The sequence below is a fragment of the Elgaria multicarinata genome, chromosome 1 (assembly GCF_023053635.1).
Source record: "Elgaria multicarinata webbii isolate HBS135686 ecotype San Diego chromosome 1, rElgMul1.1.pri, whole genome shotgun sequence".
Lineage (NCBI taxonomy): Eukaryota > Metazoa > Chordata > Lepidosauria > Squamata > Anguidae > Elgaria > Elgaria multicarinata.
The window spans coordinates 18,004,392-18,027,626 of record NC_086171.1 but is presented as its reverse complement, the minus strand read 5'-3'; the positions used below and the strand labels follow the sequence as shown (position 1 = coordinate 18,027,626).

Genomic DNA, 23,235 nt, shown 5'->3' with positions numbered 1-23,235 from the left:
AAGTGCAATTTGAAATATTTCCTCATTTAAAAAGCTGTATGCACATAGAAAACTAGCAAGAAAGGGAAAATAATCTAGCTCTCCCTTGACATGTTCTTTTTCAGTGTTCAGGGAGTGTTGTTTGTGGGAAGCATTTAAACAAGCAACATCCACATACTGTATTTCTTCAATTCTAAGACACACTTTCCCCCCCATATAAACATCTCTAAAAACGGGGTGCGTCTTAGAATTGCGGGTGTGTTTATTATTTCTTAGAATCAAAGCTTTTTTTCTGTTGGTGGTACTGAAATTAGTGTTCGTCTTACAATCGATGGCGTCTTAGAATCGAAGAAATATGGTATATACCCGAAAACTAAAGTAGTAAAGTCCAGGTAAAGTTTTACCATCTGGGTCTGCTGGTCGTACAAACATGCCCTATATTTTGCATGTAGTCTGATTTTATATGAATAAGGAAGACACCAATACCTGTTTTTTATGATAATCTTTCAAGGCTGTTTCAAACCCTTCTTCTAGCCTATTGAATGCTATCCCCACATCTGTTGTCCACCAGATTTGAGAGCCAGTGAGTGCTACTTGAGCAGGATAGTCAAAGATCCACTGCTCCCTAGACTTTTCTTCATAGGCAGCTATAGCCTCTGTGATGTGATGGCGCACCGTTTCCCGCATGATTTCTTCCAGGTGTTTTAACCACGTTTCCACCTTTCAGGATAATAAACCATTACATATTGAATTTTGATCCAGACTAAGTTAATTGTACTTAAGTTATCCTAGGTATTTCAATGCAGCCCAAGTTCAACGAATTTGGTATGGATCCAACCTAACGGATTGTTTCAGACATAACACCAATAGATGGGTTTATACCACATGAATTACCTGGTGCGCCCCCATTCCCCCATGTGCTCCAATTCTTTCCTAACTTCCAAATTTGCCATTACAGCCCAACTGAGCAAATTGTGGTTTGTACGAACTATATATTCCCCATTCAAATTTAATCAACTACGGTCTACCATAGAATCAAAAGTAAGGAAGGGAATCAGCGTATACATGGGAAGGAGGGAGGGTGAGGAGGCAGCATGTGAGCAGAGGGCTCATTCATATAAGAGTAAACTCACTAAACCATGGTTTGTCATTACATTTGAACGCACGCACCCCATTTGATTTCTAGAAGAACATGACAGGATAAGACTCCTTCCAGATCACACAATGCAACAAATACATTTTGATTCTTAAGAACTGTATTTTCCAATTCAAGTATGAGGTTTCTCCATTTCCTGTGCCCCAACACCCACCTGAGATCAGCAATAGTTTTAAACACAACCACCCACGCACACACGATAATACAACACCTGTGTTATTCTTTATTAGTTTATTTTTGCTCAAGGAAAGGGGTTTGGTTTAAAACTGTTTGATTTAAATCACAAAGAGAAAGGACCAATTTAAATAATTTATTTAATTAAGATTTGACTTTGTACTGCAGATATTTCCATTAACAAAAATTCATACTAACTGACATAATTATCAAAACATATTGGGTTAGATCCAGACCAATTTAGTCTCACTTTAGTCCCATAGAAATGGGACAAATTAGCCCCATTGAAGATCATAGGTGGTAAGTTGGTCATGACTAACCTGTCCCATTGATTTCAATGGAACTACTGTGTAACAGGCAAGGCATCCTGTCTGAAAGGTTGGAGCACTCCAACATCAGAGCATCTGACATATCCAAAGTCCTACCATTGTGAGCTCAGTAGAGAGTTGGGGAGGGGGGAGTGCTTGGTTTTGTTTTGTTTTTACTGTTGTCTTTTGTTTTCTTTCTTGAACTGTTTCCTCTGATTGCCATCAATGGGAGGGAAATTAATTATGCCAGTTCTAGGGCTGGCTTAGTTCTCTCTCCTGTTCTGGGGCCATAGCTGGGGTCGAGGAGGGCTTTGGATCCTTTCCCAGCACATGCAGGGACCACCAAATGATCTGTCCCCCTTTCTCCTTTCTGATGTCACTGAGGCAAGGATTGTGGAGGTTTCATCAGGGGTGGGAAAGTTTTAAGGTTGGATTTCCCTTTCTAAGGTCATACCTCTCTCTCTGGCCCCAAAGAGGGAGACTCAATCTTTTCTATGGCTCTCAGGACACCCTCCAAAGGGCAAGAGTATTGCAGCCTAAGTTAGTCTGGATCCAGCACACTGATTTGCTGGAATAGTATCTTTTTAGTGACCTGGTTCACCGTGGCATCTGCTGTGCCATCCTGAATATTTAAGCCCCAGCCATGGCTTGTCATGTCATCTGAACCCAGGGACTGTGGGTTTTGCGAGAGATAAACAACCCTCGCAGAAAACATGGCCTGTTTTAGGATTATGCGAGGGTTGTTTATTATTCAAAATAAATAAATAAATAAATCATAGCGCACTATTTGATAATACAAACTAGCCCACTGTCTTATGAATGTACATTTAAACTACATTTCTATATATGCAAGGTCAAAATACAAGCCCATTTCTTTGAAGATTAAATACACTGAACTTTCCCAAAACAAGGAGACGGTGCTGGGCAGATTGGTATTGTGTAATACCAATACTGGGCAGATTATTGTGTAAATAGTTAGAGGGGATAATTTACATAATTTAATATGTCTTGCTTGACCTCCACTATCACTATGCAGATAACACAGTGTTTTTATAGTTATAGCAGTTAAATAGAAATATTTACTATGTTCGCCCTCCTCACCTCCATCAGAAGTAAATTCCAAAAGAAAATTCAATCAACAGTCCACAAATAATCCAATTTAGTTTTCTCTAACTGTCTATTCCAGATAAGTATGCAACAGAGCATGCAACATATATTAAAAAACCTGAGTTCATTCAAAAAAGGTGGCATCTTCTCTAACCTCTTTTATACTAAAGGAATGTATAAGAAACACTATGGAAGAGGAATAGATATAAATCAGCAAGGAATTTGTACAAGGTGTAAAAAGTAGAGGAAAAGACTGTCTTAACATTTGATGATTAAGTATTAATGGGACAGCAAGTATGTGTCGTAAATTTAAAACTCATTTATGTGTCATGAGTTCTGACCAAGGAATCCAGAAAAGCATAACTCAGTAATCTTCTCTGTACCCTCACAAAACTACAGTCCCCAGGATTCATTGTAGGTGGGGGGAGCACTGATTGTAGACCTGTGAGTTTGGTTTTTAATATAAGTAAAATTCATCATGTGTTCCATCTCACTGTACCTATTTTTGCTTGAAAACTGGCCACATATAACAATAGTGCTACACAACCCCATACAAGTAACAACATTTTCCCCCTTTGGGATTTAAGCTTTGATCATTATGATTGTGCTGGTGTGTCCATGGTTTCCTTTAAGAGCAGCTGGACTCAAAAACATAATGGCATACGTATTTTGACAGCTCATATCATGAGACTTAATTTCCCTGACAGAGAATGAAACCTAACTTATCTATTGCCTGAAGTGTTTAAACACAGCATGTCTTTCTGTTCTCCCCATCATTAAATATATTTGGTAATATGAACATCCAGTGTATACTTCCAGAATAAAGGGTTACTATACACAGTGAGAATAAGAGACGGATAAGATATTTTTGAAAATTATATAGGTGGGACAAATTAATGGAGAGTTTTGCTTGTTTTCTAGGAAATAAGTATACTATCAAGATTAGTTTAAGAACCATTAAAAAGAAGAAGCTTCCCACTCATATATTTTTTAAAACCTATCTACCCCACATGTGAGATTTTGCAGGGGGTGTTGTCTTGAAAAGTTTGTTGCAAAGTTGCATACTTATATTACTAAATGTTTTAACAGACACTGTTTTCATTTTTAACTTCATGTGTCATTAAAAACCTATGTGGATTAATGACTCTCTATTTATTAGCACATTTATTACTATATTCCATGTCCTTTACACATTTCAGTTTAAAAAATGGTGGGTGGGCATACCATTTGAAAGCCTTTCACGTTTTAAAAAGAATTCCTATTAAAAGATTAGGTATAAGACATGGCAGCAACCTTTCATCATATATTATTCATGCCTCGTCAAAATTACATTTCTGATACGCTAATTTACTTAATTACTTTCTTCTAATTTTAGTAAATAAAAGAAAAATTCCTCACTTTAGCTTTGCAAATTAAAGAAACAACATACCTGACCAACACATTCGAATTCTGCATTGAATGGGACATATTCCTTTTCTTTGCTGTACATCCCTAGTACAATATTCTTGGATTGGTCTTTGTTGTCTTGAAATTTAAGATCAGCAGTGTTGTCAAAAAGTTTAATAAGATGACAAGTCACCTGCATTCAAATAGCAGCATACAATTAAGGAACTTGATCATCACAGGTTTTCTCAGATTTTAATCACCTCCTCTTTCACTTTCTAGTATCATATTTCTTTGCAGAGAACGCTTTAAATATGATTGCAAGAAATTTTACCTGTTTTGGCTGTGCTCCTTTTGAGAGAATGTCAAGCAGATCAGCAGATGAAACAAAATAGAACCGAGGAAAAGCTAAGCGCTTGGTTTCTAAGTATTCAGCAAGAGCTTTTTCACAAAGGGAAAGCCTGAAAATTAAGGAGGAACACTTTGGATATTTACATTTAAGAATCTTTGCACCACAGTTGTAAGCATATAGTAGCTGGCTGTCAGGTATAGTAACATTTCAGATTTCTTTACTCAACAGTGCAATCCTATGCATATCTTAAGAACTAAATTCCATTGAGCTCAATTTGATTTTCTCCCAGGTAAGAGTGTATAGGATTGCAGCCTTACACTGCAACTCTTAAGGCTTTTTCAGTGCACATGTCCATGTCGATAATTAGATGTACGAGTAGGAACCAGCAACATGCCTGACACCAGGGGTATGACAGCAGTGTGAAGAGCTCTACTGTGCTTTTCAGTTTTCACACGTTGTCCCCTTCAAGCAATTCATGTGTGAAGAGGGCTATTGTTTGTTTGTTTTTAAATTACAACTAAGTTTGCTAGTATTACATTTTTCTATAAAAATACTAAAGTATTGTTATTTGTAATACACCTGCTTAACAATGAGTTCAACTACTGTACATGTATGTTTTAAATTCTAATGAAGTGTTATAAGAAAGAATCCAGACCATGTTGAATTCCAAAGCAAAAACAAAATCCACGACTTTGCTGATAATTACTGAATACTAGAATGTGTTATAAGCTCATTGTTACCTGAGTTGCAAATCTTCAAGCCTTTCATACAAATTGGGCTTGGTTGTAGCTTCCAATACATTTTTTGTATTTGCTGAATTGTTCATTAATTCCTAGGTACATATCAGAATATTAGTTCCAATATTTCATGCTCACAAAGCTTTTCTTGTCATATCTTTTTTTTTTAATACAAGGAACATCTTCTATATTGTAAAACTGTATTCTCTGAAGCATAAAAATTACCTCACATTGCCAATTTACAAAGAGTTATTCTCAAATCTGCAAGTGAAAGGCTGGGATAACATGCTATATTAACACATGATGGCTTAGGGTGTCATCTGTAAGCTCTTTTCCCACCCACAGTGGTTTATTTCCCCAAAATAAACCACTCTGATAAAGCACGGTCTGCAGTAAGGGTTATTTAGGATATCATAGGTAAACATGTCATCTGATGCGCAGACTGGGGGCATGTCTACACCAGCCCTATATCCCAGGATCATCACAGGATCGTTCCTGTGCATCCAAATGCCACACACATGCAAACCCACCCAATGACTTACTCAAGGAAGATTTTTGCTATGATTTCGAAAAAAGACTTTAGAGTAAAACAGCAGCCCCTCAAAATATCAATGTCCATTTTACAGCTTTTTAGATTTCATGTGAATGGAAATGCTAACATACATTAAATCAAGGAACTGTGCCAATCACATAATGGTGGAAATGGTTTTTATGTGACAGTGATTCTTTTCTTTTTTTTGTACATAAAATAATTTATCTATTATTTTATAGTTATTTAAAACTATATTTGATCTTAGCCAGGAAGCACCAGGCGGAATCCAACAGGGTGCTTATGCCTCCACCGATTCTCTTGCCCCCCACTGATTCTGTTGCCCAGTGGAACTCAACAGCAATGTAGTGATTCCCAGAAGAAGCCCTGAAACTAGCAGAAACTCTCATTTCTTGAATGGGGCAGATCAATGGAATTCCCTTACGCAAGCTCCACTGACCTGCCCCATTGCGAAACGAGAGCTTTCACTTGTGTTTGGTTGCCCTGGAAGTGCTAAATCTTCCTTCCGCAAGTGGCGGGTCCCACTTACAGAAAGGAGTTGAGAGGACATAAGGGAATCAGCGGAAGCGTAATCGCCTCATTGGATTCCGCCCTGTGCTTCCTGGCTAAGATCAAATATAGTTTTAAATAAATATTAAATACAAATACACACCAAAATCCATAACTTGTCAGTGCAGATACTCTGTTCCATAAAGCAATATACATCCCTGGGGATTGGACCAGTGGACCAGGCTTGGGACCAGGTTTCCTCCTTCTACCATACAAGCCTGTATGGGCTTAAAGATATTTGGGAGGGGCCCTTCTTTCAGTAAGACCATTTTCAGAGGAGTGTTTGGTGTCAATGCAAGAGAAGGTGTTTTTTTGCTGCTGCTCCCAAGCTGTGTAACTCCCTGCCAAGGGAGGCCAGGTTTTCTTCCTCTCTGTTGTTCTTCTGCTGGCCAGCAAAGATTCAAGTAGGCCTTTGGCATAAGCTAGTCTGTTGGGTGGTGTGTGTTTTCTGTTATTGCTGTGTTTTAACTGCATTTTTGATGTATTTGTTTTATTATTGTTTTAATTCCTATGATTAAAAACTGCCAGGAGGGCCATTTTTTGGAAGAAAGGGAGGGTAGAAATCAAATAAATAAATATGGAGATTTTCCTCACGTACAGAGTATTTTCATTCATGGGCTACCCTTGCTGTATGGAAGCATATTTGTTTTCCTAAAGGAAAGGTTGGTTTTCCAGACTTTTGAGGAAAGAAGTAATACTTGGAAATGCCAGGAGACCTGCTTCCCTCCTTCTCACACGTCCTCCATATCCATGACTGCTTAAGTCAAAAATTACAAGATTGTAATCCATAAGAATTGGCCATTTTGTACTCCTTGTTAGACTGACTATATATGGTTTAGGGATTACAGGTTTTTCCTTTAAGAAGCTCAGATTGGCCTCATAACAATCCTATGAGGCAGGTTAGACTGAGACAAACATGTCTAAGGTCAAAGTCAAAGCTTGCTTCTTAAAACTGAGTGGGATATGAACTTTGCTTACCTATACTGAATCCATTAAAAAGACACTGGTTTGATGTCTACCCTTGCCAGAAGCCCGTCATAAATATTTTGAAGAAATAGAGTGTAGCAATAATAAATTTTAAGCATTTCTTACTACTTCCTAAACTGTTTACTTTGAAGGAAAAGGTTTTATGAAAGATAGTTACAAAATACTTTTGGTTTTTGTATACACATTGAGGGTGGGCTATGTAATTTCCCCATTATTTAATTAATTAATCAATTATACTTTAAACTGCTCAGTAACCCAAGTTTTCTGGGAAGTGTACACTACATTAAAACATAAAATACAAATGAAAGAATAAATAAAACAGCACATAATAAAACCAAGGTAAAATAAGCAAGATAAAATCACCAACAAAGAATTTAATCACTCCAGCACATAAAACCAAAATAAACCAGCAGCAATAAAAGTGCAGTATCGACAAACACTAAACCTGGTCTTAAAATATGTGGAAGAATAAAAACGTCTTCACCTGCTGCTGAAAAGACAATAATGTAAGTGCCAGGTGAGCATCTTTGGAGAGGGCATTCTACAGACAGGGTGCCACTACTGAAAAGCTCCTCTTTCTTGTAGCTATACAACATTATCATCATATTTATTTGTAACGTTTATATACCTCTAAATATTATAGAATCTCTCAGTGCGTCACAACAATAATATACAACATTAAAAACACAATATTAGAACACAGCATTAAAACAAGTCCAACAACAATAAAGGTGCAGTAAAACAGAGCAGAAAAATGGAAGTGGCATGATTATTTCCCTTGCAGCCCAGGGAAAGCCTGGTTGAACAAGTATGTCTTTATGAGGCCTCAAGACTACCTGTTTAGGTAGTGACCCTGGTGTTTTTGTAGGTAAATATGGGAAAAGATGCTCCTTCAGGTAACCTGGCTCTAAACCATTTAGGGGACCTCAGGCCCAGGGGCTGAATTTGGCCCTCCTTGGTTCCCAGATAGCCATACTCCCTTTCCCTGCCCCACCTCTTTCCCCCAACCACCAATGGTTTGATGGTTGCCTGGCTTTTGTGCAGTTAAAACAATGAAATGGATCTGCTAAGGATTAGTTTCTGGCAGTGAGAATTTTAAGCTAAAATAAGTGGGTGAGGGTTCCCCACCTACTTGTTGGTCCTTTCCCCTTTGCCTTTGGCTCTGCCCCAGCCTGCCTGATGGTATCAAAAGCTACTGAGAGATCCATGAGAACCAACAGGGTCACACTCCACCTGTCACTCCCTGGCACAACGCACCCTACAAGGCATTTTCTATTCCAAATCCAGGTCTGAAACCAGATTGAAATGGATCTAGAAAATCAGTTTTATTCAAGGGAGCCTGAGTTGATCAACAACTATTGGCTCAAGCACTTTAGCCAGGAGGGGCATTTTGGCAACTGGTCAATAGTTCTTTTCATTTTCTGGGTCCTGGTTAAGTTTGTTCAGGAGCGGCCTGATTACTGTTTTTTTTTAAAAAAACCAGACTGCTACTGCCTCTTCTCTGAGAAGAATTTACAACCCTCGACTCAGCTGGATGTAATAAGCCAAGAGGGCCCAGGGGCAAGCATTGTTGTTGTTTATTCATTCAGTCGTTTCCGACTCTTCGTGACTTCATGGACTAGCCCACGCCAGAGCTTTCTGTCAGCTGTTGCCACCCCTAGCTCCCTCAAGGTCAAGTCTGTCACCTCCAGAATATCATCCATCCATCTTGCCCTTGGTCGGCCCCTCTTCCTTTTGCCTTCCACTTTCCCTAGCATCAGCCTCTTCTCCAGGGTATCCTGTCTTCTCATTATGTGGCCAAAGTACTTCAGTTTTGCCTTTAATACCATTGCCTCAAGTGAGCAGTCAGGCTTTATTTCCTGGAGTATGGACTGGTTTGATCTTCTTGCAGTCCAAGGCACTCTCAGAATTTTCCTCCAACACCACAGTTCAAAAGCATCTATCTACCTTCGCTCAGCTTTCCTTACGGTCCAGCTCTTGCAGCCATAGGTTACTACAAGCACTATATGGTTTGGATCCAGGCTACCTGCAGGATTGACTTCTCCTGTACAATCCACCCCACAGCTCCTCTGGGAAGAATCTACTTCAGTCTGCCAAAATTAGGCGGACAAGTATTACGGAGAGGACCTTCCCTTCTGCTGCTCCCAGACTGTGGAATGGCCTGGCGGAGGAGACTCATCAACTTAACAGTCTTTTAGCATTTAAGAAAACTATAAAGACTAATCTACTCCGGCAGGCCTATCCAGTGGAATTTTAGGATGTTTTTAGGATGTTTTAATAATGCATACTATGTTTTTAATTCAGTTTTATGTATTTTATACTTATTGTTGCTCCCGCCTCGATCCAGACAGAGAGGCGGGTAAAAAAATATTATTATTATTATTATTATTATTATTATTATTATTATTATTATTATTATTATTATTATTTCCACATCCTAAGGCCTTAACAACTGAAAAACATCAAACACAACCAGTAGATGGTGTTTTGGATACCTCCAATACTGAGTTTGCTGTAAGCTTGAGCACTAAGCATTTGTCTGGACTTGCATATCTGATGTAGACTGATATTGCCTTTTAAATTATTATGTTTAAAACATTATATATTCCTAAGTTTCACAGAAATATTAAGAGAATTGAGGCCCAATATTTTTGTTCTAAAAAGAAAATAGCGGGGGCAGGGAACAGGTTGGGAGATTTTGATGATGATATTATTAGTAGGATTATTCCTCATTAACCTTAAAATCTGCATCAATGCCATCAAATCTTTTTGAATCTTCAGGAAGCTGATCTCTGATATCATTTGAGCCAATGAATATGCTTTCAAGATGAGACCATGTACGTTGAACTTCCATCCAAATGGAAATGACTGAGTCTGCCACATTCAGCTTTTTTTGCCAGCTTAAGACTTGTTCAATGAAATACTCAACGTATTTACTTTGTAGAACTGTTTGCAGCTGAACCTTGAAAAACAAAAAGAGGATGGGGGTTTAACATTAAAGGGTAAATAAAATTATTTGAACAGGCATAGGAGTCACAGCTACAAAGGTTTTACAAAAAAAAAAAAAAACCTCCTGCAAGCTATTATTACAGTAAATCACAGCAAAAGACATTTTCAAACCTTGCAAATGGACAGCGTATTATTAAATGATTCCATACTATCTAACGGGGAAAAAGAGAGTCCACGGACCTGTAATTTTGCTAACTCCTACACAGACAGGAATTTTTGTTAAAAAATATACAGTCAAGAACACATATAATTTTACAGACTAACATCTGGGACAGCCAAGATTCACTGTAAATACAAATTCTGGAAACAGAGACGCAAATTCAGCCCAATTATAAAAACACATTAGTAATTCAGCAATGAGCACATTTACTATTTACATTAGCAAACAGCATCTTACTTGGTTATTGTCTAAAGTCTCAAAAAGCTGTTCATCAATTTTCAGCAAATTAACACTGGTCCTGTGATGCTGTTCATAAGAAAACTCCATGGTAGCCCATATTTGTCTGATTTCTATGAGAATCTGGTTAATACATCAAAACACTGGTTAGAAACACTTTTAGTGGAGCAATATATTTCAAATAAATATTTTACAGAGCTCTCCTGAAAAGATTCATTGCCATTATTGATCTAAAGAGGTACCATTTTTACTGATTATGCTAGATTTCATGTAATCCTTAGGCTAAGGGTTTTCACTGTGGTGCCCATAAGCACCACTGGATTGGATCCAATGGTGTCCTTCCACAGGTGGCTCAGGTGCACTGCTGCCCATGCACATGCAATCCCAACTGCTGGCGGATGCAATGCAGCGCTTCTGTGGGCAAGTACTAAAATGAGCAGAAATGCTTATTTCTGGAAGAGGCAGGTCATGCCCTTTCCAGAAATGAGCATTTCTGCTGACTCAGTGCTTGCCCTGAGAAGCTCTACATCAAGGCCACCAGTGGCCCGGGCTGTCTGCAAAAGGATACTGTTGGATCCAACCTAACATGCCCACAGACACCTCTCTTGGTGCCTGTCAGGCTCCCTCCTCTTCCTAATTTTTATTTTATTTCTTAAGACTGTTTTACATTATTATGTTTTAAACTGGTATACTAGTATGCTGCAAAGTGAAGTAATGCCCTCCAGTTCCATCTGTACTTGGGTCCACCTCTGCCTTGCAATTATGTTCTTGCATAAGTTTCTTTTCTTTTAATCTCCCCAGTTTGCCTTCTGAGAAGTGAGTAATCAGGCCATGCCCACCATGGCAGCGATTTCATGAATGGGAAGCTCCATGACAGCCATTTTGTGATAGTGCCCACAACACTATCTTAAAATTCAAACTATGCTCCAAAAACATTAGGGGGGCCATGCCATAGGCTATGAGCAAATGACTTGCAGAAATCCATGCAATTTGTCTGTCAAATATAGGCAGAAGAGAAAGAGGATTTCCTCTGTGTGGTATCAGTTCACTTGCCCTGTATTCCACTCCTCTTACATTACAGTTTAACTAGGAGGATTTCTAAAATTAATTCCAGACTTGGAGAATGTGAATTTTGCCTCAGCTTTCAGTTCCATCTGGTCATTTCCATCTTTCTCACCATCTGCATTACTGATTTGCAACTGGGCATTAATAAAATACTGGGGAAAAAGCAATCCTAAGATGAACATACACATCAAAATTCTTTTTGAATAGTATTGTACTGATATGCACATGTGTTCATGCATTGTTTTCTCGATGCACACAAGTGGAGATGCCCATCAGTAAGACTGAGCACAGAGCGAATCTTGATGCAAATAACTCAAGATTGCGCTTTTGAAGTATTTTATTAATGTGTAAATAAACATTGGTAATGCGGAGTTGAGGGCGTAGGGAAAGGCATAAATGCACTGAAGGAACAGGACACTGAATTGTTGTTGTTATTATTATTATTTTGCAGGCACAGTGCCCTCTGCAAAAATAAGGAATTAGAAAAAAAAAGAATAGAGAAATTCTAATGTATCAGTTCTATTTCAGAAACTAAAAGACTAGGTGATTCGAAATTCCAAAATCTAGGAAGAAATTTGGAGAATTTTGGAAACATCCCAAGAAAAAACAGAAACGTAACCTTTTCAGTTCCAAGCTCTTTCACTGCTTTGTCAACAATGTTCCGGACATCATCTTCCACCTTATGCAGCTTCAGTGCCAAAAGGTCTGCTAATGTTGTCTCTTCAGTTATTGAAAATTGAACCTGCAAAATATTTCAAGGGAACATCACGCTTTTTGACTTCCCAACTTTTTCTATTAATGGTCAAAGAATGTGCCCAATTCAAGGTGCTGTTGTTAGCCTTTAAAGAAGGGGAGAGCAACACTTGGCCAAGGGATGCATGTGGCCTGTGCAATCCACAGGTGACATGACCCCCAAGGTGTCCTGTCCCCACCCCCACCCCCGCAATTCTACCCTTCTCCTCATGCTACCACCATGCTACACAAGGAGTACAAGGAGGAGAGCTTTCCCTGTGCACCTTGTGTAGAGCAAAATTAGGCATATTTTTCATTCTTGGAGTGGCTCAAAAACTGCAATATTTATCTCATTGTATAATGTGAAGTTTAATTCAAGAGATGAATTTATTATTTATTTATTTATTACATATTTATACTGCCCAACAGCGTAGGCTCTCTGGGCAGTTTACATGGGAGTGAAACATCATTTGTACAATATGTTTCTATGGAGATGGTTCTTCAAAGCATGGAAAGCAATGGTTTTGCTCAGGTCCTATTATATCAGGTCCTACTATAGAATTTGTGAAGGAGATGGACTGGTGGATTGAGTTTCATGTGGGGATATAAATTACTAACATTCAGGAAAAGAGAGTATTCTCTGACTAAATACTCCACATTGCAACTCTATAAAAGCCATACACTGGCCAGATCTACACCAAGCAGGATATAGCAGTACGGAAGTGGTATATGGAGGCAGGATCTACACTACTGCTTTATAGCGGTACTGAAGTGCACTGGAGCCCATGATACATGCCAGATACCAATTTCATAGCACCTTCATAGTGTTACATTCTGATTGGTGTAGATGTGTCATGGACCCCAACAGTTTTCAGTGCACTTTAATACCACTATAAAGCAGTAGTGTAGATCCTGCCACTGATGGCATATTTCTGGAAACAGATTCATTGAATAAAAGTTGAGTTGCTTTTGTAGAGGTCTGAGTGATGAAGAAGGGTGCTATTGCACATGTCCTGCTTGTGGGATTCCCATGAGCAGCTGGCTGGCCACAGTGTGACCAGAAAACTGGACTAGAATGACCTTGATCTGATCCAGCATGGCTCTTCTTATGTTCTTATTCAATGTGTGACAATACAGTTGAGATAATTTTACAATGGTATTAGAAATATACTTACACCTATTGCATCCATCAACTGATACCAGTGTCTGTCCCTCATTGCTGGATTCTGCAACTCTGTTACAACCCTCAGTGATGTCAACAGGTTCTTAATTCGTATCTCCAGATTTGTATATACATTCCAGGAATGAACTTCTTTATCCAATGACCACATCTCCTAAGGGAAAGCATCACAACAATTTTAAGGAACACTGTGGGCATGTCTACACCTCCCAGCAATCTAGGAGGTAGGGGGGAGGATCTCATGATATGCGGATTGCGAGATCTTCCCCCTGCGTTCACAGGCAGTGCACAACATCCAGGGAGGAAGGAGGACGTTGCGCCCACCACTTTTTTTAAGAATACAGGAGCTGGAGAGCAGTTGCGCTCCAGTGAAAAAGTAAGTAAAAAAAAAAGCCCTGACCCTGTCCCCACCCCACCCCCGATGGCCCTGGACTCTTCCTGTCCTGGCTTCTTCCCTCAGATGACCCCCGCTACTCGTGGGGAAGAGGGAAGAAGCTGGGACAGCCGGCCACACCACCCCTGGTCTTCAGGATTGTCCTGGGACCGCAGGAAAAACCGAGAAAAAAGGGTATGGTGATATCTCGGGGAAATGGAGGGATCATCCCTCCCTTGCTCCCGGGATCCCTTGTGTATCATGTGGACACACAGAGAAGATCCCAGGATACTGCCCGGTGTAGACATGCCCTGTGTAATCTAGCAATTGATTGCAACACATTTCTTTCATCTTATTTCATCAGAATGAACAATTAGACTCCAGGAATTCTTCTGAGACAACTAATTCTTCTTAAGAGTAAAGGACAAGCATCCCACCTTTCCATGTTGGGCGGTAGTGGTGAGGCATGGGCTGCTGCAGCCAGCAGCATAGAAATTCACCATTTCCAAACAAATGTGCTGAGGTGTTTTCTGGAGAAAGCCTAATTGGCCGCAGTCATTCATGCCATGGGAGCATCTGGGCTGGATCAGTATACTGTACCGTACATGGGGCTGCCTTTAAAGAGTGCTGAAAAACTTTAAAACTGGTCCCAAATGCTGCAGGAAGGACTTACTACATGGAGCATATAAAACTTGGGTTACCAATTTGTTTCCAGGCCCAATTCAAGGTGCCAGTCCTTACCTTTAAAGCTCCAAATGATCTGGGACCAGGATACCTGAACAGCTGCCTCATCCCACATGTGCCTATTTGTGTGTTTGTTCAAGATTTGCAGTTCTGCTCCAAGTTCCTCCACTTTCAGAACTGAGGCAGAGAATATGGAAGACTAGGATTTACCAGTTACAGCATTGTAATTGTGAAATGCTCTCCCAAAGGCAGTCCACCTGGCCTAACTATTGGTTCAGTGAAAAGTAAAAACCCGGTCTTTTAGTAAAGGTTTTGAGATGTTAATGTCAGGCCTGGTAGTTATACTTAGAGAGCAGACCCGCTGAAATCAATAGAATTGAATTTAGTCATAATAAATCCCATCAATTTCAATGGGCCTACTCCAAGTATGACTAAATCTGGATCCAATCCTTTACGGTTGGCTCGGGAACCTGCCTTGGCAAACCTTCTGAGCTCTACATCCATCTGTTCCATACTAATCTCTCTCCAACGGCTTTTGGTCCAGTCATTAATGTTGCTCTGAAACAATAGGAACAGGGAGAAATGTCAATAACATTTGGTAGAGACAAGTTTCTGCAAGGAAACGGATATTAGAGGTAGGACTGATAATTTTTTTAAAGTATCAGCATTACTTTTAAAGGTCTTCCCACTAACATAAATGACTAAAACAAGCCACTGTGGGGTGTAGAGTCTTGAACTGGGAAAATTAGCAGCAGGGCCAGGTGCCTTATTTGTTGATCTCTTCTGCACTGCAACAGCACCACTTCAGCTAGTACAGGCTTAAAACTGCAACTAACAATAAAGGAGGGATCAGGTGACACAAGGGCCAAAGAGACAGAACTGCTCATAGACTGCCTGTCCCTGCTTAATTCTACTTGAATCCAATTTAACTCTACTTAATTCTACTTTAATCCAGTTTAACATTTTAATATTTTGTGAATTGGAATATACAATGCAAACATTCTATATTAAGCTGCAGAATTTCTAGCATCCACAAAACTTATGAGAAATATAAAAATTGAAAATAGAACAGAACTAAATATTTGCCACATGAGGGTAATACTTGATTGATCACTAAGATATGACAAGACTAGGTAATTATATCAGTAGTGACCAAAGCCAATCCTTCCCAAGTAAATGACAAATATCCTCTCTTCCTTGATTTAGAGAGCTTCTCCAACCACTCCTTTTTTCTTATTTTCCATTTTGAGAAATATTGTCAATGGGTTCTCTTGTTTTGGAATTTATATTCTTATGTCCTTTCATTTTAAGATTTCCTACTAATTTTAAAAGTTTGTGTATCCCCCCCACCCCATTCCTCTTGGAATTTGTTTAAGCAAAGAACTTTTTTTCCACCTAAAAATGTGGTGATGCCAAAAAAACCCACACCAGTTCAGTTATTTCAAATGTTTGCAGCTCATTGTTAGTATTAATTTATGGGAGTTGCGAAAACTCCAGCCTTTAGGATTCAACATTCAGCAGAACTGCCAGCTGTACAATGTTCTTTTGAAAAATATAAAATAAATCTCTTACTGTGACATAAATATTAATATCCCACACTCCCTTCAGCAACTTTATTTCCTTGCGGCATAGTTTCATTTGTTTATATTCTGGAATGACCACTTCAAAGAGATTGGCAGATCCCTGTATATGTAACATTTCTTCTTCCAGCGCCTCCAGCTCCTGGTTTGCCTTAAAGACACAGAAGCAAGATCAGTTAAAATCTAAATCAGCATATACTGAAGACAAAGGAATTAATTGCATAGGTGGATAGTTGACAGGGATTACTGTTGGAATACTGCATGATCCATTTTGCTTCCTGAGGTTCCAAAAGGCTTGCGAGGTTCATTTATGGCACAATTCCTCAGCAGGTATAAATCAAATTCAATGCAGTAGCACTGATTTACATCAGCTAAACTTCTGCCTCTCTAGATTTATACATATATATACACACACAGCTGCATACAAACACCAGGGATTTGATCATATGTGCATAACATGCAGTTAAAGATATACCTGTCACACCTTTATTCTAGTAATATTTACTTTTTTATTTTTCATTACGTTTCTCACTTAAATAAAAATTAGCTATGAATTCTTTAGAACAAAGGCAGTTAGCACAACCTACCAAGCACTCTCTTGTCCAAGATCCTCTGAGGCAACATTTTACAGACCCAGTTTGCATGCTGGCCAGGTTTCCACAATTCCCCTTGTTGGCACAGCTTGCTGTGTCATCTGAACCAGGGCTGCATGGCTGGTTGGAGAGGGAAGCACCAATCCTCAAATAACCCATGGACTGTTGCTGGGTTATTTGAGATTTGCTGTCCCTCTATCCAAACAAGCCATGCCGCCTGGGTTTGGATGACATGGCAAGCGGCACCAGCAAGGGTAACTACGGACATCTGGCCGGTATGTGCTGCTGTGGCTTATTTTCTTCACTGTGATCATGCAAACCTCCCTACAGTGTGCTTCCAAAAGATCCAGTTCTCATCCCACTGAGGTCAGTTAGCGCGTCATCAGACAAACGATTTATTGCATTCTTGTTATCGCACGCTTGTGGCTTTTCACTTCCCACGCACCTCCCACTAGTTTTTCCGTTGCAAAAAAAAAAGAGACCCGGAAAATTTGACTTATTTTTTTTAAAACAAAACTTGCCACCACTTCCTGCTGGGCGCAGGAAAAGCAGTGCAATAAAAACACCTGCTGAATGGACTACGTGGTCATTGCTGCTTCCTCTATCTCTCCTCATATAAAGAGTTTGTTGCTATTGTGGGACAGCAGCAGGAAGCCATAGCAACAGTAGGGAAATGCAAAAATCCTCCTGTCTGATGATGACCTTAGGAAACTTGCATTCATTTTAAATAAATCAGGATTACAGCTAACATCTGAATATCAGGTGGGAGGGAGAACATTTCACTATATACAAAATGTTCTGAAGCTATTTTTCAAAAATCAAGTGCATTTTAAAAATGTATATTTTTTCTGAAATGGTACATGGCTTTAAAAAGAAAACAAGCATGCATATTTTAAGCTGCACGGGTCACATAAACTAGCACTTTAAAATGTCAAGCTCTACCCAAAAAAAATTTGATGTCAAATACAAATTGTACAATATATAAACAGTGATCTCCATTTTTAATGAGAGATTATCAGCATAACAAGTACCTCTGTCATTTCTCCATTACCTTATCAAGAAGCGCATATGGGTTTTTGGCATCAAAATGAAAGGGACCATCCACCCTAAATCTTTCTCTGAATCCTATCTGCTTCCCCTGATGAAAGAAATGTAGGCAATAAATTTTTGTCAACAATCTTGTCCTCATAAAACCATACGTGGTGTGTGTGTGTATGTGAGCACGTGTGTTTAAGGGGGGAAAACATTTTAGCTTACATCAAAAGCAGCACATTTTTTTCTGAGAAGGGTGACTTCAGAAGTCAGAAGTGGAGCCACTTCATGCTTTACAGACACAGCAAGCTTTTTGGTGGCATTCCATCTTTCAGGCAATTCCTACAAAACAAAGGCGAATGATGTAGCAAGAGTTTCTGGATCTTTCATGCCATAGGACAGTTTAGTCAGATTCCCCTTTTTCACATTCTGCCAAGCGTGTGGAAGCTGCTCACTCATGAGTTGTTCCCATGCACCTAGGATACTTTGGCACATCTATTGAGGATGGGGGTACAGAAAGCATATAAAATTGCCTGGCTCAAATTCAACTACAATTAACATTACCACTTGTGTTGAAAACTCATTTAAAAACAAGTCACAATGCCTCTCAGTATGTAACAGACAAATAAAGATGGAATATTTAGAAAGTGATGTTTACATCTACCTCAGCCCTAGGGAAGGAAAGGAAGAAATGCACAAGGACTCTTATAAGTCACGGATGTAAAATCCATGGGCTGCTGTTTGAGAATGCACAAGTCCAAAGTCACAGGTGCTTCTCTGAATCCTGACCAGTATATTTTATTTCTTTCGTATTTTTCAGCAAATATATATATGTTCAAATCAATTCTTACTTTCTGTCTATTAGTTGGGTCACCTTTCCCTTCACCAGAATCAGTTCACCATGTTTGCTGAACCATAAGGTAGATACAAAGAAACAGAAAGCTTCTAACAATATAACTGGAAACTGGGATATTATTTCAAATTAAAGTACAGAAGACCTTGCTTCAATTTTCATTTATTTATTTGCTTTGTTTCCCACTTTTCTATCAAGAAATGACACTTAAGGTGGCTCAACACTTATAGACTGCGTTCAGACAACACGATGATCAACGGTGGGGTAAAAATCAACTTGACAGTTGTTTATCTAGGGGGTACTTCCCACATGACGTGATAATAATCAACCATGGTGTAGATTAGGATCAGCGTTGAGTTGACTCTCTCCCCTGCTCAGTCCTCCTGCTAGTATCCCATCAGCCACTGCTGCTGAAAAACTATCCTGCTGGCTGGCCTGGAGCAGCAGCTGCTTTGACTGCTCTTGCCTTGCAACTCAGTGGCTGACAAAATAACCAACAGTGCCCGTCACATAACACGATAACCAACGGTGGTTCAAATAGCCAACTTTGCACAGCGTTGGTTCTTTGTGTGGGTTATTTGGCCAAATAATAAATCACTGGTTTAAAAAAATTCTTGCAGACAACATGATAACAGTGAGTTAAATAATCAACTGTTGAGTATTTAAACCACTGTTAGTCATTGTGTTCTCTGAACCCAGTCATTGACACAGTGCAACAATAAGAAAAACAACAAACTGGGGAACAATGGGCCCAGTCTACCAGGAAATTCTTCCAACCAAGCCCTTTAGACATTAGAGAAACTCTTGTACATCTATTTATTTCAGTGGGCCTTATTCAGAAGAACAGTATAGAGTATTTTTCCAAATGTACAGTACCTCCACTTGGACATAAATATGATCTGGCATCTTCTGTCCATAGCTTTCCAAGAGTATAATAGTATCTTTTAGAGGCTCAAAAAGGTCATCTGTAGCTGCCTGCCTGTGTTTCACAGCGAGGAGGTGAACCATAACGTCTATGAGTCCATTATAATCACCTTCTTCTAACTCTTTGTGGAGACCAGCATCAGTCATTTTAATGAATTCTTCTAGGTCAGCTAGGCTGTCAGAGAGAGAGAGAGAGAGAGAGAGAGAGAGAGAGAGAGAGAGAGAGAGAGAGAGAGAGAGAGAGAGATTCAATGCCAGATGGAAGTTCAGAGGACGGCAATAAGGGAGAGGTTCTTCTTGATGGTGGCCCCCTGCTTATGGGCTCATTGTGAGGTATACCTGATGCCAACATTGTCATCTTTCTGGCACTAGATTACGACATTGCTCTACTCCCAGGCATTTGACAGCATATTAGAGAAAAATTAATGGGTCCTGGGATTTTTATTGTTTATTGTGCAAAATTACTTTTCTGTTTTTATATGCAAATGGTTTTATATTATGGTATTACATATTGTATATTTAGGGTTTAATCTTTGTAAACCACCCAGAGACCTTTGCCTATTCGGTGGTATGACAATGTCATAAATGAAATAAAATGCAATCTTTTCTAATATAAGTAAACATGTAATGACCATTTCAATCACTATTATTTAGAGTATAATGTCAAATATTATTAAAACAGTTTGGGTATGCTACACTTAAAGAAGAACGGGGGCAGGGTGTGTGTGTGGAGAAGAAGAGAAATATTACCAGAACAAGAGCTGGGATCTCTTTGTTTCTTCAATCCCTCTCAATATCTGTTCCATCCTGCACAATAGTATGTACTCCCCAGGATCAATTCCACACCCCTATAGGACCCTTTAGGCTTCAGGCTATGTGCACACACCCTCAGAGGCCAATTCCTCACCCTCAGTAGGGGGACTGACCCTTAATTACTGAAAAGGATCATGGGGGTGGAATTGGGCTTGGAGAATGTTGTTCTTCCAAGTCGATATTTACCCTTCTCCTACAAATTCTCACAGGTTTCAACTTGTCACTTAAAAAAAATCAATAAATCAAAAACATTATTTTATAAAAATGCCATTTTACCTGTCAACAACAAATCTCAGGAGATACTCTTTGAACATCCAGCTCCACTTCTTAATAATGTTCAGCAAACTAATTTTGAAAGGTTTCATATCCATCTTAAGCCAGCCTTCAAAAATTCTGAAGTCTTCAAATTTGCTCATCTGAATGTAAAGGTTCTCATAGATATCAATCTACAACAAATAAAAATGTATTACAGATATAACACTTCAACTAATTTCACATTGGGGAGGGATTCTGAATTTAAATATACAAAAAGTATCCACTTTCTTGCCTGCTCTTTAAATTGTTCAGTTATTGGGCGTTGATCAAGGGCCCCAACATCTGCACGTGTCTCTGTTTCTTCTGAGGTTAACACAGGACCGTAGAACAGAAATTGTTTCATAAATTCTGATCTGTCATCTACCCATAGATATGCATAAGAATCAAGAGAGTTTCTGAAGTCCACAGCTTTGGTGATGACATCTGTCACTCTGTCCATAATCTTTTGCCTGGTCTCAGACAGTTCTGATATACTGCCCATGTCATTCTATGTCCAAAGAAAATCAGAGGGAAACTTATTTCCACAATTGTAATACTGTTACTCCTTCTTTGTATTGTATATGAGTAGCACTTACATTTTTAAATGAGCTGGTCTGTGCACTTCATTTTTCTTCTAAGTTACATATTTAATTAAGTTAAATAGTTAAATTACATTACCTGGTAATGTTGTATTTCCAGATGTGTTGCCACTCTTTTCACCTGGGCAGATATTTTGAAAATATCACTTAAAAGTTCATCTATTAGATCATAAAAGCCATCTCCAGCTTCCTTGTCCAGTGAAGGTTGGAATTCAATTTCTAGGGTACTTAGTGTCATTTGAACCTGAAATAATGGAGCTGGCTTCAAGAGTTTTTCTGTGTTTTCTAAGAAAAAGTTTAAATTGTGCATTATGGCACTGAAAAAGCCATCAGCTATAATGTCATCAACGAATTCCAGGTAAATCTTCCAAGAATCTGATTCTGGATCTGCTTTAAAGAGCATTAGGTTTTCCTAAAGAGACACACCAAAAATAAACACTTTAATTCTTCTCTTATGACAGTTTTCATTTAAATAACTACTTAATTGAGTAACTGGAAACCAGCTCCACATGGTGAACTGAGGATACTTTCACGTGTACAAAATTAGCACCAAAACAGCTCTATCAATGAATCTGATTAATAATAGTTTTCATACTAAAGGGCATGAAATGGTAAAGCAACATTTTATCATCCTTAATTAGTAATTGTCATCCCACATTTGACTATATTTTTGCAGTGACTGATGTGTTGGTACATGTGCTGCAAAAATCAAAATATTCCTCTCTTATCATGCTAACTTGCACCAGGTATTACCTCTACAAGTCTATGGATCCTGTAGCCATCTTCTTGAAATGACATGAATTTTTTAGCAAGTCTATCGTCTTTGTCCTCCAGGTTCAACAAAGCTTCTTTTTTATTGTCTTTTCTAGAAAAGAGGGGTTGCTCCATCCAACACTTCAGAATTTGCTGAATGATCTTAACATTGTCCTTTGACTTTTGAAGTCTCTGCTCCAAGTCATGAACTTTAGCTTTCACAAACTCAATGTACTCCCAACAGTTCTCTTCCTGCCATGTAAATACTTCTTCTGCTTCCTTTAGCTGATCATCAGCTGTTCTCAGCTCTTTTTCAATCAGAGGGTACTCTACCTCCAGAACAGTCTGTTTAACCTTATTATACCACTGGACTACAAGTTCAAGATTTCCTATGTACTGTTTGTATAAGAAACAACAATTACAACAACAACAACAAGAAAAAAAAGAAGAAGAAAAGGTTGAAATCTCTGCTGTGAAACAATACAAACTAATGTCTATATGGTTCTTGATGGAGATAGTACTCAAGCTGCTGGATGGATATCTCTATCTTTTCAGCATGTCTAGCATTCTCTAAGGTCACCTGTGTCTCTGGTCCACTCACCATATTTCCTTATAACACTTTGCATGAGTAATTATTCTATTCTTATTAATTCTCTTTATTTCATTCATATACTGCTCAGTAGCTGAAGCTCTCTGGGCAGTTTTGAAGAGTTAATGACGCAATAAAATATAGCATAAAAATTAAATATCCAAAATTGAAAACTATTTAGACAGCTAAAATCAGTTTCTATTTATTTCAATTCTGTAACTAAGAATTAAGCATGGGTAGCTGGGGTCATGCCTGGAGTTGCAGGCCTTTTTTCTGTCTAAATGTGCATTGGGTTGCACTTTAAGGCTTCTAACAGCTAAAGAGCAGGTAAGGAAAGGACCAGCGTAAGGGCACTGTTGATTTTAAAAAAGGAAAATATGAGAATAGGCAGATCAGTGACCCTAATGTGGGCCTTCAGGCCATCTATTGAGAAACAATAGCCTTGTGGGAAATCAAGTACCATACCCATGGACTTGAAGGAAA

The 23,235-nt window shown here is 38.9% G+C and overlaps 1 protein-coding gene across 1 annotated transcript in view; it reads right to left on the bottom strand.

The window, feature by feature from the left end:
- The window catches only part of DNAH11 (dynein axonemal heavy chain 11), a 176,286-nt gene that overhangs the window by 118,653 nt on the left and 34,398 nt on the right, over positions 1-23,235 (bottom strand). The window contains exons 14-30 of the mRNA XM_063123804.1: positions 22,164-22,559; positions 21,490-21,822; positions 21,065-21,319; positions 20,794-20,963; positions 19,657-19,879; positions 18,153-18,269; positions 17,947-18,033; positions 16,295-16,453; positions 15,197-15,280; positions 13,661-13,819; positions 12,373-12,495; positions 10,689-10,811; positions 10,020-10,244; positions 5,200-5,291; positions 4,442-4,568; positions 4,154-4,303; positions 466-699 (exon numbers count right to left, since the gene is read on the bottom strand). Coding sequence (XP_062979874.1) covers positions 466-699; positions 4,154-4,303; positions 4,442-4,568; positions 5,200-5,291; positions 10,020-10,244; positions 10,689-10,811; positions 12,373-12,495; positions 13,661-13,819; positions 15,197-15,280; positions 16,295-16,453; positions 17,947-18,033; positions 18,153-18,269; positions 19,657-19,879; positions 20,794-20,963; positions 21,065-21,319; positions 21,490-21,822; positions 22,164-22,559 — 3,057 coding nt within the window. The remainder of the gene's footprint in view (positions 1-465; positions 700-4,153; positions 4,304-4,441; positions 4,569-5,199; positions 5,292-10,019; positions 10,245-10,688; positions 10,812-12,372; positions 12,496-13,660; positions 13,820-15,196; positions 15,281-16,294; positions 16,454-17,946; positions 18,034-18,152; positions 18,270-19,656; positions 19,880-20,793; positions 20,964-21,064; positions 21,320-21,489; positions 21,823-22,163; positions 22,560-23,235) is intronic.